General features: G+C 42.9%; 1 protein-coding gene across 3 annotated transcripts; it reads right to left on the bottom strand.

Annotated features, from left to right (window-relative positions):
- Nucleotides 1-246: 246 nt before the first annotated feature.
- LOC136427876 (homeobox protein orthopedia-like) lies at nucleotides 247-18,156 on the bottom strand. Of its 3 annotated transcripts, none has more exons than XM_066417079.1 (4): nucleotides 17,928-18,156; nucleotides 16,644-16,933; nucleotides 16,469-16,489; nucleotides 247-3,534 (listed from the first exon to the last, which is right to left on the bottom strand). In XM_066417079.1, the coding sequence occupies exons 1-4, from the start codon at nucleotides 18,055-18,057 to the stop codon at nucleotides 3,004-3,006; spliced, it is 972 nt and encodes a 323-aa protein (XP_066273176.1). In that variant the 5' UTR covers nucleotides 18,058-18,156; the 3' UTR covers nucleotides 247-3,003. The 3 variants fall into 3 exon arrangements, with proteins under 3 accessions (XP_066273176.1, XP_066273177.1, XP_066273175.1); XM_066417080.1 differs by having other exon boundaries at nucleotides 16,644-16,957; nucleotides 17,928-18,148; XM_066417078.1 differs by lacking the exon at nucleotides 16,469-16,489 and having other exon boundaries at nucleotides 16,644-16,957; nucleotides 17,928-18,151.
- Between the last annotated feature and the right edge of the window lie 376 nt (nucleotides 18,157-18,532).

The following is an 18,532-nucleotide window of genomic DNA, read 5'->3' as shown; positions in this document are numbered from 1 at the left end:
TACGAATGAAAGTAGCATCACACTCATTTCTGTTTTGTCTGACTACAAATTACAGCTCTGAAATCAAAATAAAACCCAAGAGGTCAGAGAATTTATATTGATATTCCAGCTTCTTAGATCCGAATGTTTAAAATGATTTATCTAAATAGAAAATAGGATCATAGAACTATCTATCGTGTGAAAGCGATGTTTCAGTACAGGCTTATTTCCCTAATGCCCAAGAAAAAACGATCCAGAGACGAATAGTACAGAACATTTGGACGATTTATTTGGAAACACTTTATATATTAATGGTAAACATCTGTACACCATCTTCAAAACGATCGGCCCGAGAGACATGCGTTGTGTTTTCAATAGAACATGTACAAATACAGAAACGGGTGACTGAATTACAACTGTATACATACATTTCCCGGGACCCCGGGCCTTATATCAGTCAAACCAACTCCCTTTACCCTAACGACTGACCCGCAAAGGAGTTGTAAAGGATAGCCGCGGCAAATTAATGCTTTATTACTTCATCGGTGTTCCATAATAGGTTGGAAACGTGGCCATTTTCCTGCCCGCCACCGGCAATAAAAACCGACATCCAGAAAAAGGGAACGTCGGCTCTTATATGGCCGGGCCGCAAACGAGCTTGCGTTGGTCGTGGCTGGTAGTTGTGCCGACAACAGAGACAACCGCAATATTACTGGAGAATGGGCCGCTAATCCGGCATGACACATCACTCAGGACATTTCTATCACAAAACGGCGATCGTCAGGTAATGGGGGAAGCCGCATGGGGATACCGCGGGATATTGAGCCGCAACTATCGAATTTTCCCTGAACAGACCGCCGAAATGTATGGTGCTCTCAAAGCCCCCGTGCCTCGAGAGGGCCGCGGTTTCATTCCTCAGAATTAGCGAGACGTAATTTCATTACGGCCAACACGAGCTACATTGATCCGATAAATAATATGTCTCTTAATGTGTAATGAATAAACATGGCTTAATTTCCCGATTTTCACATTTACGACTTGATAAAAAGAAAACCGTCGCGGATAAAAGCAAAGTAATACGAGGTCTTCTCTGGGAGCTTGGCATGCAGAGGGCGGGGGGCATTACGGTACCGCTCCGGGATAAATGTTCCCATTCGTCCCCGACATCTTTCAGCGATAGAGGCGACATTAAAGCAGATCTACAAAGGAGTCTTTTCTGATTTATTTGGCGGTCGGTTCCCCTCGGGAGGGAGTCACAAGAATCTGGAAGTTGATTGCACATAAGCGATTGACTGCCGCAGTAGTGTGGCTTTGATCGTGGGAATTCTACCAGACACTACAAACTGTTCTTCATCCCTAGCCTTTCTGTCATGCCAAACTGCTTCCTTGGGAGATAGCCAACTCTAATGGTAGACAGCTTTTACAGACTTAGTTGCATTAAATGACACCCAACAGTGGAGCTTGGTTCCTACACTCTACACCAAAAATATGTACAACATCACCCCAACTACAGACACTAACCGGTAAAATCTCTGGCCATAGATACAAATACTTTCCAGTGCCAAATATACAAGAAAACATCTCGAAGGATAAGAGGGGAGTATAGAGTACAACCAGTTTCCTTATTGTCTAGGACAGCTTTTTAAGTCCTCGCTTTAGAAGATCCTGTACAACAAACAACAATCTTAAGTTATTTTCCGCTACACCAACCTTTTCCTGTTTCTCGTATGTGCCTACTTTAATCTTTCCAGTGTTTGAGTAAACTTGACAAATACTTTTATACCATTTGTTTCTTTGGAATTCCATTAAAATATAAATATTTTGGACCTCTCCTTGTGCCAAACGACATCTCCGACATTGCAAATTTCCAAATATCGATGTACAGCTAGTAACAGATGTTGGCACTACATGTTTTAATTTTTCCCCACAAAATTTACATTTATTCTGATTATTCCGAGAAAGAAGTTGGAAATTGGTGTAGCTCTCGACTGCTTTTAAACATGGCGGCTGCTTGTTCTTACTGTGTTTTATAAAAGACAGGGTATGAAAACGTAATTCCAAAATCAACTGAAACATGTATAATCTGATACAATAAATCTGGTAAAATAGTCTATCATCTATTTTCTTTATCCACGAACAATAGAAATCCATGTAGAACACTTTTGCATACTTCAATGGACAAGACATTTTGTTTCATAAAGATACGCACAGCCAAATATGAAAGGATCTTGTGTGAAGCAATTATCGATAACCAATCTTCAACATCTGCCACGAACAATATACGTAAAATACACTTGCTTCCCAATAAAATGTAGATTTGTTTTGTTTTCATCCCAGGTATGGATGGGGGATTGCCACAGAATTAAAACACGTGTAGGGATTGTTTAAAACACAACCACCATGTCTAAAAGTTATAAGTTAGCCTTGCAAACGCCTGTAGGACACTCTGCAGCTGCACGTCACGCTACAGTACTTTAAGACAATGTATTACATCCTTGTGCAACTGCAAAGCGGCGCTCAAACGTATGTAGGCAGAAGTCTATTCTTTTGTAGCCAGCAAAGCAGACTCCTCGGGGGACTTTCAGCATTGTCGTTTTTTGGTTGTTGCTGAATAGGAATGACCGCTGCTGCTGGTAGTCAACGTTTCCCTCTTTCCACTAGAGGCTGCGACCTCTGAGCGACCGCTGAGCGACCAAAGATTTCACAGATCATTCAGCCAATTTCAGAAGGAACTTTTTTTTTTACGTTTAGGGTCTTTGTTGTCTTTGAATCATACTTTTATTTCTTAAATCATATTCCAAGTATAAAATCAAGGGCCATACAAATCTGATTTTGGTCGCTGTGTGGTCGCCCAGCGCCCACCGTCTAGTGGAAAGGGGCCTTACAGGAGCTATTATACTACTTCAGCAGTTACATGAAACATGCTTTATCAAGAAAAAACGCCAATATGAAATACGCCAAGCCGAGGGGCCTGCTAAAGATGCTACCCTTTTGGTCCCCGCCCTCCCGCGCGGCCCTTGGTGCTTATCTGAATCCGACGTTGTTGATGAAGGCGGCGTGCTCCATGGCCTTTTTCCGCAAGGAGGCGATGCTGGACCCCCGCCAGGCGTCTCCGCTGTCCACGGGCGAGCTACAGGACATCTGGCTGGACGCGCTGGTGGAGAAGTTGTTGAGGGGCGGCGAGGCGGACATGCCGTTACCGTAGGGCGAGCCGTAGCCGCCGTGGTTGACGCCCGAGCCGCCGTTGGAGACGGTGATGGCGCCCGGGAGGGTGACCGGGATCTGGTTCATCCCGCCCATGGACTGGGACATGTTCTGTCGGGGGATGGAGGGGGGCAGCGGGAGGGGCGGCGCGGTGGCCACGGCCCCCACGCCCGACATAGACCAGCTGCGGTTGTCGGTGGTGTGGAAGGAGCAGAGGGACTCGGCCATGGAGCCGGGGAACTGCGGCAGCCCGTGGGACGGCAGGAGCGGGGACCGCAGCATAGACTGGGCGGCGTTCTGGCACTGCTTCTTGCGCTTCTTCCACTTGGCACGGCGGTTCTGGAACCAAACCTGGACAAAACACAGCAAATAAAACAGATTTAAGACTTGTCATTCTACAAATGGCGGCTCTGTAAGGCTTCCATTCCACTAGACGGCAATCGCGCTGTGATCTAGCTGCAACCTACACTTGATTTCATGATTGGAATATCATGCAGAATGTAAATGTTTCACTGAAAAGACAGCAAAACACACAAAGCGTAAAAAGATTCGTTTATGTCTATGAAATTCGTTGAGCGATCTGTCAAATTTTGGGTCGCAGCGTCATCGCAGGGAGGTCTCCGCCCTAGTGGGATGGGGGCCAAATGAAACCTTCACAAAATAGATCAGAAATATTCTACACACTTGTTAATCCAACTTTAAACCCCTGACTGTTCTATCCAAAAAGAACAGCCAAATAAACTTTCCTGATAACACCATTTGCAGATAAAAATCACGTGCAAAGCAAGTATACAAGAAATGACAACAACGTATAAAACTAATAGTAGCTTTGGTCTTATTACTACCCTAAATTGTCCGTGTTATGACACAAAATTCGGAACTTAAGCACCGTTTCAGAGTCCTCGAAGTTAGCGAATAGCAATATTAACGCTATTCCTGTCCTTGGTGCTGAACAAGAAATCCGGTTCATGGCACAGTTTTCCTTCTTCGATTTTTGTCCTCCCACGACGCATCCTGATTCATCAGTATAACAACAGCACGAAACTGAATAAGAGTTATCCTTTGTGACAGAAATCAATGCTATACTTTGGCTATACTTATCTTCTATTTAAGGGTTAAAGAGTCCAAGATTCCAAGATTATAGTATGGCTGGTTATTTCAAGAACTCTACGTTGATATATAACTTTCTAAAATACCAACCGAATTATAAGGTCAAAAACTGTACAAAAGAGAGTAGCAATGATGTACGACTATCTTTTTTATTATCGTTGTTTGTCCAACCGTTTTTTCACCAAACATCAGCTTGTAACTAGAGCATATGCGTCCCTATAGAACACATGAGAGGAGGCCAAGGAATTGTAAAACGACTCCGTTCGGTTTTCAAATAGAAACCTTTCAAGCAACAAAGTTCCAGAGGCAAGGTTTAATTTGCAATAGAACAATCGCGACGGCTATAATTAATGGTGTTTCACTTTTTTGACCCACACAACACGTTACACCAATTTATTTGTCAACCCATCTTTCCTGGGAGCAATCAAACGTCCCTCCCAACCCTCCCGCGGCAGCTGATATTCGCCGTCTCCCCGTCTCATAGATCTTTCTCCCAAACGCTGTGTATCACGCGCCGCGATTTGCGTTTTCCGATTTAATAAAGTGTTTTATTCAAGGAAGAAAAGCAACAAGGCTTTCGCGGATAATTACACACATGGTGCTCAGTCATCAATCAGAGCACATGAGAAAAACCTCCTTAATAGACAGTCGGATTCCGAGGGGGCTTGCGTCATCCCCGGCTCGTCAGCAGAGCCCCATCCATCCCGGTCTAATTGCTGATGAAGTTCATTAATTTTGAGACGGGAACTGAGGGAGGGCCGCCGCGGAGGGGAGTGGGGTCGTTAGTGCTACCAAACTTCGAACAGATGCAGAAATTACCGTCTAGTTTATGAGACTAATTTCTGATGTGAATGAGGTCAGAAACTACGCGAGAAATATTGATGAATGTCTCTCTGCAACATCGCCAAGGAAATATTCTCGAGTCCATACGTACATTTGTGCACGCATACCTTGGTACAATTTTGTACACACATGTTATCATATCTAACATTGTTATAACTGTCAGACCCCAGGGTGAGTTAGAAGAGTGTCAAGTTATATATTTGTTGCGGATGAATACACTGTTCTTTGAAAAGGTTGAATCACTCCGGCTTGATCCTTTGTTAGACGCGTGTGCATTTCATTAGTCAAAGTCGTTGTACTTCCTGGTCGAAACACAGGTTAGGTTTCAGATTTGTGTTTCAAAACACTTTTAACGTCAGCCTGACAAAATAAACTGAATCTCGGACAATGGAATGTAGAAATCATGTGCTTCTGTAATCGCGGCTTTATACGATGATTCTATTCGTACTTGTGCTTTTTCTAAGCTTAAGAAATATCAGTACTTCATTATAACACAACTCGGGCTTATGTTATGACGGAAAATGCATTTAGAAGTCCTAAGCTGAATGGCCTTTCGTCTGAACAAGTCGACCTTATTCATTTATTTATTTATTTCTGTTTTATTTATACAAGGTAGGCGCACAAAGTGCTTAACACACTGCTTTACATGCGTGCCCTGTACAGAATATCATAAACAGGATAACATAAACAGAATAACATAAACAAGTAAATAAGAGGACCCTTTCAAAACTAGAGATCGAAAATTTCTACGTCTGAAACTACAATTGGTTTTCCATGATCGAAATTGCAAGAATTGGTTTCTTTAATCTACAATTCCAAATTCATCTGCTCAAATGTTTTCTACGTTTCATACCAGCAGCGAAGAAACAATGGTAAATATGGTCCCTAAATGGCCCTGTTAAGCAATGATTGAGTATAAAGATATACAACAAAAACGTCGAGGAAATATGAGACTATTGACCGCAGAAATGCGCTGATAAATCAAAGACTGAATAGACCATTATTGGTAACATTTACTTGACACATGATACTAAGATTCCCTCAGCGCGTGCCTGGTGTGAAAAAGCTCATCCGTTAAGCGGTACTACTCTGTGCACAAAATGATCTTAACACAGAAATGATACCGCCAGGCGACTATTCTGCGTGAAAAACAAACTGTTTCGCATCTTCTTCGCTGGAAGAAATATTGACATATATGTGAAGAGAATATCCCCGCCGTTTGTTTCATGAGTGCGTAACATTTTACAGCGGGCTCCCGTTAGGTCGTTAAGCCCGCCGCAAGTCGGCTTTTTACGTCTCCTTGGATTCGATTTTTCCTGGACCCTCTCCCTTTTCTCTAGACCCGCAAAGTACCATCATAAACACATTAGCCGCAACCCCTTCGGAAATCGATGCCGGGAACTAATAATGTGAATGTAGAGAATGAATAGGGGCATCTCGCGCATTGCCACCGCGCTAGGATAAGAGCTAGGCGGGAGCGCTAACAAGTGAAATCTTTAAACATATATGGCGTCGGGATAATAGGCAACTACGGTCGGGCGAGCGGGGAGGGGGAATAACATTCATTAGGTGGAGAGTGACGTGGATTTGATAACCCTGCTGGCTTCCTGGCCTCTCGTAACATTTGTGATCATGAGCAATTTGGTGCAGGATTCGTTAGAGGGATATGGGATGCCATTATGAAGAGCCATCTCAGGCGAGAGGAAATAGGCGGAGAGGTGATATCCCATTATCTAACCCGCCGGAGCCAAGCGGGGACGATCGTTTCTTATCATCGACCAGACAAAAATATGCATCTCAGTTATATCTGTCATCATAGTGTGGAAAATGGTCATAAACTATTCACTCAAAAGTGAAAGTATTTTTGTCTTTTTGAAAATTGTGACCATAGTTTCTTTGATTTGAAGTCAGCGAGTAGCGTTATTAACGTTAGGTCTGCCCTTGGTGCTGAACAAGAAATCCATGTTTTGTTCCGTGTCCGTATCAAGAAAAAATACGTTTTCTTTAAAGTTATCATGTTGTGGAAAATGTTTAAAAAATATTTCACAAAAACTAGCTTCGTGTGGACTTGATCCATCTTGCACAGAATATAATCTAATCCAAGAAATACCTATGCTGTATATACGTAGATTTATAACATTTACCAAAAAAACTAGACGGTAGCCATGACCATGTCAGTGAAACCAGTGTGATTTTGCTCCATTGGTATTTTAAAAAGAGTACTTCAAATCATTTTGATATAGTTCTTTAAATTCAGGTCGTTCACTAAAACAATGTTCAAGAATGACCCAAGGCTTACGTGTACGCACCACGAGTCTTTGTGTATGCTTTTCTTTACGTTTGTTGAAAATTGGCTGAATGTGTGAAGCCACTTTTACCTGATAAAAATCAATACTAATATTTGATGCAAAGCAAGAAGATGAACGAACTGTCCGTCTTTCATTTGTGGATTAAGAAGAGCAAATCGAACCGACCTAGAGATCGCTGACCTTTGTTCCAATTAAACATATTGGCGAAAGGTGAATCAAAAGGGTTTAAAGAAAAACATACGTCTAGAATCCGTTTCTACACTAAACTAAAGGAGGTGGAAAAACAAACATCTAGATCAGGACACTACACTGAGAAGGATATATAGAATTTTGATGAGTTGAAAAGAACGTCTACAAGACCAGGAAAACGCGTAGCGCCTCAATGAAGAAGAAAATCTTCAAGAAAAGAAAATAAGAACACCGTTGACAACGATTAAGCACAGTCTGTGACCCCGCATACACAGCGGACCCTCCCCTATCGCACGACAAACTAGAAAGCATTTCCCGCCCGAAAGCTGGCAGGCCGCTAAGTGGATGATATCGGCACAAGTGAAGCAGCAATAACCCGATTTCACACGTAACATGCCTGTGATCATATCGTTTTCATATTTGCTCAACGACCGCACAGTCGGAGCGTGTCGTGTCAAAAGTGAACGGGGTGAGCGAGAAAGATCGCGCGCGGCATCAAGCTAATTTAGCCCGCGATAAGTTCGGCCAAATGATGTGCCGACGGTATCAGCAGCATTACATAATGTCGGCTTCTTCTTGGGTAGTCGATAAGGTGGTGGGCTAACATGTTTTTTGTTTCCTATCTATCACTGCATTACTGTACCTGTAAGTAGCGTTTATGTGGATTGAGAAGCATTTCTAAGTCATTTGCAAAATTTGACGCCTTGCGACTGTGAACAAAAAACGACACACATACTCCTAGCCATTTCCTTGCCTTTATACTCAACGTTACAGATAAAGAATGCGTAACAGTGCACCGTACTTACCGATTATTGTTAAGATATTTCAAACTTAATTTTACAAATATCATATACATATACAAAACTCATAGATCCCGCCTGGCATTATAAGAGCCACACATCACACAAGGTATCCACATACAGTACAATCCTGTCCTCATTCCGTTAAGGCGGCTGGGAATCTATAGTCTTGTCAACAGTCTCTCTAGGTTCAGACAGAAAAACCGTTTTTGCGTGTACCATTATTCGTAAAGAATGAAAAACTTCCCCACCCAGTTTGCTATTATGAAACCATTTTAGGTGATGTCGTTGTCTTGGAATTGTTCTGTTTCGCTTAAGGTCACAAATTGGTAGACTTTCGTCTTTTAGCTAACTTAACTTTAATTTCATCAATTTGTTTGTTCATTTTGTGGTCCTACGTGATAAAGGACACACAATTTTCCATTAATACCAAAGCCTGTTTGTTTCTTTTGTGTGATTCTGTGGACTTCTTTTATCAAGGATTTGCCCCGGAACTGAAGTATCTACCACAGTCCTTGGGTTGATGGAGAAATTGCAAAACACATGTACATTTTGTATGTGCGACTGTGGTTGGCTAGATCCTTTGGCCAATTTGTACTACTTAGTATTTTCTTCATTACCGCAACTCAAGGTGTCTGGTAGAGACTATTATGCCTCAATTCCACCGGACCGCGATCGCACTGCGACCTCACTGCGACACAAATTGGATTTGTGTAACTCTTGACTTCATAATTGGAATATCATGCATAATGTAAAAGTATGACTGAAAAGACAACAAAACGCACAAAGCGTAAAAAGTTGCTATTTTCATGTATAGAATTCGTTGAGTGCTCTGTCAAATCGCCTGGTCGTAGCGAGGTCGCCGTCCTAGTGGGATGGGTGTGGGACGGAACGGTTTCTGTCCATGCAGGAAACATGGCAGCGCACGCAGTCGGTATAACTATTTGATGTGTGGGAAGGCGGAGAAGTGGCCGTGCTTTGTTAGCCCGCCAGCGATCTTCCCACAGTGGCCATAGATACATTACAAACCACAGGCGATAGTACATCATATCCCCACTGCGGGATATCTACCGCCCTTCCTCCGGGCTTTCTGGTCTCCCGGCATACGCTATCAAACCGCCGCTGTGTCCTCTCACACAACCGCTTACAGCACTTAGGAAACATTATGTCCACCATATAACAATGCCCGGGGATATACAGCCACAACACGGAATCTAAAACCCGTTTTGTTACGCGCTCAGCCAACGAGAATAAAAAAGAAAGCATAATACGTCTGCGGAGCTTTGGTAGAATCGAATTGCAGGTCGTAAGTGCGTTTTGTCTGTTTCAAAATGTCGTTACGTGAACAACCCAGCGACCCCGCAACTCATAACTAGCTACGACCGTTCTGGGGTTTTTATACATACAGGCTCGTTTTTTCCCTCACGTTCGTCTGATTTCCCTCGATAACGATCAAATGGTACGAAATATCGGTGGAAAAGCTTGTCTATGATGTGCCCAGGCGCCATATAATATCCGCGAGTTAGCACGACACAGTAAATCACGTACCGGCTGCTGTTAACATCGGGGACGGCGGCTTTTGTGAGCCAAGCGGCCGGGATTGGCCGAGCTCGCGGCGGACGCTTTACCTCATCAAGCTGGCTGAGACGCCGGAGTTAAAGTTCAAGAGTAATAAATGTTGAGATTTTCCGTCGGCAGTCTCTTTGCGTACATTCCGCGCTGCACGCGCCGCTAAAATGGCATTTTAAACAGACGTCCCCGCTCCATGTTATCCCCCAGTATTAAGGCACATCTCCCTTGTGAATGGGCCGCCAGGGCTTTTTGAACGTTAAAATGAAAACCACCACCAGTCACTACCCGCACAAAAGATCTGTCCATTTCGATTACGATTTCATTGAAATCTTTGATTAAAGAGAACACGAGCCGAAGGCTGGCGGTGGCGGGGGAACGTCCTCTCATTTCACTCCGGTCCTGTGTGTGTTTCCTCTCCTACAGACATTACCGCACATTAATTACCCATTCTATAACCTACACGCCCAGCTACACCCTAAACAAGCTATGTATGGCATTAACGAACCCTTAGTCATATCATCATTCCCCTTAATGTGATGAAGAGCCTCCTCCTTACGCAGAATCGTTTATTTTTCCTGGGGTAAAAATTCGTTATTATGGCGAAATTGTTAAGTGTGCTCTTCTTTAGCTTCTTAATGTTACAATAGACCTGGCGACCGCCGGATACGAAAATATCAGTATTACTGTCAGATCAAATTACTATCTTGTGATAACTAAATGAAAAACATTCTGATAAATACCAATAACTGTTATTATTTCTTACAATGTTTCTACAAGAATTACTGACACAGCCGTTGAAGTCGTGAAATGACGCAGGATTTTTGTACTGTACCGGGAAATTTTGATGGAACGTACGATAGATACAGTTTAATGACTTGCGACTATATATACCGTTACGGAGAAGGGAAAATATTGGGAATGATATTAGGTGGTGTAAGCCGCTTAGTTTGAGGAATCGGCCCTATCTACTACGATCATAGTACATCGCGTGATTGTTAACGTCAATTATGTTGTGTCGAGGAAACAGCAACAAATATATGTTGAAATGGGTGTTGAAATGTTTCCGTATCAATTTCGTCTCTGTGATCTAGAAAACGAGGCGTATCAAGTTATAAACTGTCCACTTTGATATCCAAACAGTCGTTATTTTTGGTGGAATCTTACAAATCTATTGTGTTCGTACCTGTCAACAGATAGACAATACAGATTCACCCGAATTCGATGAATCTTGAAATATAGTGCTTATGTTATCAACAGTTATGTTCGTTTCTTTTATACTGTCATTTATTACAAAGAATGAAGATTGTCTTGACCCAATTCAATGTATCAGTAATACGTGACACACCGTTGACTTGTCTTACGTTACGCATATAAAAGAATAAGATATATATTTGTATCTATCAGTGTACTCTTTGCCGTCACAAGTTGTGTTGTTGTTTTAACAAAATATGTATTTTCAAACCTCGATATACATTTGGGGTGTTAAGCTTAGCTTTTGTGCTTTGCATAAGTACAGTGTTAAAGAAATAGAAATTATCTACGAATGAACTACTAGTCTTATGTAAGAAATATCGGCTCAAATATCTACTAGTACTTATCACAAAAGAAGGATAGCATGTTTTGCTTATAGAAAAACTCCGGAAAAAAGATAAACTCATATATCTACAACTCAGGGCAAACTGATAGCGTGTTTAGCATATAGAAAGGAAAACAATCCATACATGCAGTTATATCTAGTTAGCTAAATGAATGCTTACACTGCACGTTGTTCTAAATCTGGCATATTGATTATTAGATTAATTTTGTCTTTTCGATGAAAACGGAATGGTATCAACGGTTCTTGTTTTGCTGTCCGTTCATACTTTGAAGTACGCTGTTTACAAGCCGGTAACCTAAGAAACAAGTTGTTTACTCAACCCAAGATCAGCTAATACAATTGCCTCCTAACACACCCCTTATATAAGTTTGTATTTCACAACGTAATAGACACAACAGTGTACTAGATTCCTGAAGCGATTTCGTTAGTGTTATGCCATAGCAGTGTTAAGATTTCCTGGCAGCCCTCCCATTACAATTTCGTACCCTACGTTTCTGGGAACCAAGCTTAATTCGCGGAAAGTATCATGTGAGAATATATGTTGTTCATCGACTGGGACAGTGACTGTTTAGAACGTCCATCCTCATCGAAAAGTCGAAACGATTCGGTCCAAGTTCAAAACTCCAGAAGGGCGGCAGACAGTAAGGGTTAGACGGAGCTAAAGTGAAAGTGCACCGCGCTAACCTGTTTTCCGATTCACGCCTTGAGTTGCGAGGATAATCCAATTTGTGCCCCACTGGTGGCATCAAGTACAATAATTCACCGTGGAATGGGACACATATGATCCAATACCGCGGTCAAATCGCACTTCAACTGAGGCAATAGACTAAACAAGGCCAAAACAAACACATAGACGCCTTGTCTGTTATTAATGAATATCTGTTATAGAAGAAAATCGGCTCTGAAACAATACGAAATTGTGCGTATGGTGTTGTAATCCGACCTTGCGCATTGTTTTGCTCATTATTAGCCGAGAGAAGTTTGTTTTCTCGATTTTTTCCTTGAGTCCGTATTTTATATGTCTTTCTATTGAAGTAAACACACTGCAATCAACACATAAAAGCTAAACATAGAACGGATACTTGATTCCGATGCCCATACTTCTCTTTTGCATGGTATGATAATGGTTTATCTATTCTTTACTTAACAGCAAGTTGGTTGCAAAATTCTAGTATTGAACATTTCCTACAAATGTTCCGATTTGTACAAACAAGTTAGAGCAGTTGAGCCAGGTTTTAGAAGTGGATTATTATTTATGTGTAGATGTTAGGAGTTCTGAACTACTGTTGCTATTCTAACCTAACGACATTTGTAACACATATGTGTAGTATCGTGTGGACGTTTCCAGCTTTGTATGCTGTCTATCAAATCACAATTTTTCGTTGTTGAAGAGAATAAAGATTATAAATCGGCAGCATTCTGTACCGATTGTTACACTCCCATAATCTGTACATTTCAACCAATTATCTGATATCAGCAGAGAGAGAATATATCTGTCTTGTTAATAATTTCACGATACATATTTCGGTGAAACGGGTATCAATCTTAATACTGTTATATTGTCTTATGGTAGGCAAGAGCGATTCTACGTTTGGCGAAAGTGCAAATGATGAAACGGAGACCTTGATAAATTGATGTGTGCTTATGACAAGTGATAAGTGTTCCATTTGCCTTTTGGAGAAGCCTCAGATATGTGATTTATGCTTCGCCTAGACTTTATTTCGTCTACCACGGTTTCTTTGTACTCGTGCAGCTTTAATACTCTATAGATAGCTCATAAATGATCATTTGATCATGAAGTGTTATATTTGTGTCCGTCGGAACATTTGTATATCTACCAGAAGTGCCCAAGTCCCCGCTAATTTTCCCTTAGGCTTTGTTATGTTAGTTTGTTTCTACAAGCCAAGCTCTTCATATATGTCTTCTAAACTGTGCAAAGAGAAATATTTTTGTACAGTGTTACACCGGTAGCCATTGGAATGTACGCCAGTAACGGTGACGTTTTTCCATCACACACGAGCGAACCCCCGTTTGGAGACAGCGGGCCCCCGTGCTAAAATTCAAGCTCACTTCCTGCGATCCTATCGTAACAGACTGTTCGCGGCAATTTTACATTTCCGTGCTAAGAAGAAGATAACGCCACGGCTCCGACAAATTTCGGCACATTTCAATTTCTGCGGAGCTAGATCGCGACCCTAGATACGAGCCCGCCATTTCTGTGGGTTCGGCGCGGGGGAACTGAGCTTTAGTTTCCCGCCGTTTTGACACAAACCGAGACAGACAAGCCATCAGAAATTTATCTATCCCTACCTGCTTTCAAGAACGTTAGGTTGGAATGATTCCCAAACACCACACGAAATGACAGACACACAAAATCGCCGTCAACGGGAAGGCATTTGTTTCTCCAAGACAACCGTATCAGCTACATCATACATGTTCACACCACATGCTCTCATTCAAATTACAGGTACAATATCCAAACCATATCTAAACCTGTGGCTTGCTATTCTCCGAGTGATTATAAAAGGCTAACCCATCCAAATAATCTTGCAATGAATATCATGACAGGTAAATTTTCCATATTCCTATAGATATCACGATTTTCAAAGAGCCGTAATTGCTCATCGTTTGGAGGGAGAGACCGAGATATCATCTCCGGTCCAGGCGGAGGAGCGTGCCGTTTTCAGCCCGGCGGAGGCCCTTTGAATTTTCATCGACGAGAAACCCGAGGTCGGATCGGGCTGCTTGGCACCGGGCCGTGAAATGGCTACGGTTTTTAAGCCGCCCCATTCGAATGTAAAAATTGTGGAATTTGCGCGGAACATCTACAGGCAGATAGACCCGCCGAAAGTGTGGGAACGGTCGAAATTGTGCGAGCCACAAAGGAAGCCGCTCTTGTTTTAAAACAATTGAAATGATAATCCCTTTGTTACAGTTGAAACACAGTTTTTGGCACCTCCCTGCCAAGTACAGGTATGTGACAAAGGTGTAAGTGCTGTACAAACAGATTCAGGGATGAAACAGTGCCGCATGGGTCCCTCTCCCCTAACCACACTGTCTACACTGGGTTGTTGTGAAATGTCTGCAATGTTTATAATACATGTAGTTCCCAATGAAACACAACGTCTACTAGCGTTACGCAAATCTAAAGAAAAACTCTTTCACCACAAGATTGTCTGAAGCGACACTTGGCAGTCGTTAAAGTGTTAGGAGAACAACGTGAGAAACACGACAAATATGTCTGGTTCTCCGAGTCATTCTTATTTTGTTCAATCCTACGTCTGCCTCTTGCAACTGACCCCAACATTCGTCTTCCTTATACCCGACCCAACCGCATCCCGCATTTGTCGATATGGCCGCTTGTTAGCACGGGTAAGCTATAGGTCTGGAGTACTATTGGTTTTATTTAACATAATCAAACAAATAAATGGGCTAACAAGATGCTGCTAAGCGCTGGTTAGGGCGGTATAGCCGGCCAAAGCGTCGGAGATCAAGAAAAATCTAGAAGACATCGAAATTGGCTCTTGTGGAAGCAGGGGCGAATGAGGAGCTACATCAACCATAATTTGTCCTCAACTGGGAATTTCATGTAGCCGCAAAACCCCCCATTTATACCAATTCCCTGTCTCTAAGCATACATATGTGAGATCGGGGTGATAGGGTCTTTCCCGCGGGTGTGCAGTCTCAGGCATTGTTTGTACGTTCAGAACTGCGACAGGTGACCCAGAAAATATGTATGAACTGCTGTGAGACCATTGAGGTGGCCACAGTGACAAAGGTAGAAAAGCAATCGAAGCCAAGTGCCACACGTTGTCATTTACTTGAGGAAATTGTAACAGCGGGGAAGATAGCAAAATATACGACTTTTATGTTGTACTGTCGCAAGGTGTTTTTAACAGGATGTTACCTAGTAGTTCGGTGTCTTTGATTCAAATATTTTCAGGTACAATCTAAACAAACGGGCTCAGCGGAACTGAATGAACACTTCCCAGCGGGTAAGGGCATGACGCTAATCACAATATCGGTGTCAGATTAATGCTTTTAGTAACGGGTAAAAATGTTAATCTAATCTAATCTTTTAGCGCTAATGAAATCCGCACGCCCGCGAGTCATCCTCACTTAGGTCAAATGAAAACGAGCCATTGTTTTAAGTCGCGGTTAGGAAGTAATGGACAAAGGAAGTCACACGGTTTTCGCAGCTTATACCACAAGATTATGATACGACTTTAAAGGGTTTTTTTCACTTTCTCAACAGTTTTTGCCACATCTCTGTGAAACGGCGACACGTTCCGATACTTTTCGCGGTATTGTACCGGCTACCTCTCAAATAACCTGCTAATCAAACTGTTTAATTTACATGAAACACGCCATTCTTATGGTGAGAGAATTAAATTGGACAAGCTGGACAATCTACTAGTAATATGACTAACACACACAACAAGTACCCCCATCAAATCTAGCGATACTTCTGTATCTACCGTGCTGTAATATGTTTTATAAAACCTCCCTGATTGATTTAATGCTTGCCTGTATCTGAAAGGCTTTTGAACAGGTGAACCGTCCAGATATAAGTGCAGACGTTGAAATGAAAGCTGGGCAGGGCCGAAACGGACACCGCGTTCTGCAATATCTATTTGCTAGAAGGGGGAACAACTATCCAACTTTCCCACCCAAACACAAATTACTAGTTTGATCCTTCAAACAAAATACACCCAAAGAATGGCAACAGTTACAACCAGAAACAAAATGTACAACGACAATGTATACTTCTAGCAGTAGACTATTTGTAAAGTCCGCTAGAAATGCAGACATGGCCGTGTTAGGTTCAAAATCATGAAACCAGAAAACTGTGCGAAACGTTTTACCTGCACTCTCGTCTCGGGAGACTAGAAACAAAACAAATGAGTTCCTATTATTCTTCTATCCTTTTAACACCGGTGAAAGAGAAAAACATACCGTATACATAGCAGATGAGATTGTATAGAGAGAGACATTGGATATATACACGTTTCAATGTTGTAGTAAGGTCTGTTCGCATACCTGTACTCTGGATTCGGTGAGGCCGATTCTCAGCGCGAGTTCTTCCCTCATGAAGATATCGGGGTAGTGCGTCTTGCTGAAGGACCGTTCCAGCTCCTGTAGCTGGGCGGGAGTGAAGCGCGTCCGGTGCCGCTTCTGCTTCTGCGGCTTGTCGTCGGACTGGTCGGACTTGGTCGAGACCGTCTCGGGCCCGGAGTCCATGACGCCCGAGGAGCCCATGTCCTGCTCGCGGACCTTGTCCTGGCCGTGACAGCTGGCCGTCGTGCTGTCCACGCCTTCTTCCTTCATGCCTGAAGCAACGTGGAAAGTAAAGACTGCATTCAGAAGGAGAGAGAAGAGAGAAAAACAAAACAGAAACGGGAATTAAAAACAAGGCAACAAAATTGATAAATGTTCTGTAAAATGATTGCAAACTAGCGGTGGTGACAGGAGAACTTGCCACTAGATGGGTATTCTCTCTAGTCGGTGTTTTTTGTTTGTCCAAGGCGTTTAGCACTCTACTTCTAACTTCTCAAATCATCCCACAAAAGAGAAAGGGATTCCGAGGATTCTCGCATAAAATATTGAGTGCTAAAAGGTCTTAAACGGAAACGTTTATCAGGTTGGTGACGAGACGGAGGTTTGTGATTCTATAGTTCCCAAAGGAACTGCCGACAGGGCAGAGGGACTGTGATATGTACTTCTCCTTGACTTGCTCTGTTTGCTGTTTCTAAGAAATGTTCAGTCACCGCGTAAAAAAAACACATAAGAGTGTCGGAAATAACTGAACCGGACGGAGAGAATCCACGGAAACGTGGCAGCAGAGCCAAGGTCTTCTTACTAATTTGGCATGAAGTCAGCCCATTGTTGTGCGCCTTTTGTTGCGTCCGTGTATTGACACAATGCGAGCGTACACAATTGTATAGAGAGAAAACTGGGGGCAGCAAGTGCAAAAGTTGTTTGGTGGCAAGCAACACTACGATAAGAAAACACCCGCCATTCTCAATAAGCTAGCTACAAATGCGTGTTCTGGAAAGGAACAACGATTCAGAAACTATTTGGAGTGGTCCACTGAACCAAACTGGCAAGTAAATTAATAAAGTTAGAATGAAAGAAGAATGAAAGGGAAAAGTCGTTTGAAGCGGAATGAATTTCGCTGCGCCCGTAATATCGCCAAATAGGCTACGTGTTTAGGTGGAATATGGGTAGAATTGAGCACTGATTAGGGGTAACAAGAGATAAAACTGTTCAATTGTGGGAGGTAATGAAAGCTATGAAATAAAGTAAGTGGACCAGAGCTCTTACCGGAGGACAGGGGCGAGTTGACCGAGGCGTTGTTGTTGAGCATGCCGGCGTGAGAGAGGAGCGGGTCCGTGGAACTGTGGAGAGAGTTGCCGTTCGCTGAAAGCACCGCTGTCTGAGCACCCCCAGCCATGGCAGTCCGCACGGAGACTCTAACTGCCTGTCGGCGGTGGTTCGCGGGATATACACCGGCCACGGGCGGACCAGCCTGCCTCTCTTTGTGATGCTGCGATCGCCGGGCCTAAAGACGGCCTCTGATTGGTCGCCGCGCAAATGACCAATGGGAGCGCCGCTGTCAGCCAGCTGATGACAAGCCGAGCATGAGAGGGCCACTTACCACCTCGTCTCAACAAACCAATCATTAATATTCAATCGGGATAATTGGGAGGCCAGAAGTGTCAACTAGCTACGATAACTTCCTACAAACACTCCCCCTTTTTCACCATTTCATTCACTTTTCACCAGAATGAGTTTTCACCGCGGATGGATTTTTACCTGTATCTTTTTGATAGCAACAAAGCGGCAAGTGCGAGTACAAGAGGGTTTATCTAAAAAAAAGTTTTATCGGGATTTAGAAGCCACGAAGTAGGTGCTAAACGGATAGGTAT

This window comes from Branchiostoma lanceolatum, chromosome 2, assembly GCF_035083965.1.
Source record: "Branchiostoma lanceolatum isolate klBraLanc5 chromosome 2, klBraLanc5.hap2, whole genome shotgun sequence".
Classification (NCBI taxonomy): domain Eukaryota; kingdom Metazoa; phylum Chordata; class Leptocardii; order Amphioxiformes; family Branchiostomatidae; genus Branchiostoma; species Branchiostoma lanceolatum.
This window is presented reverse-complemented; position numbering and strand designations above follow the sequence as displayed.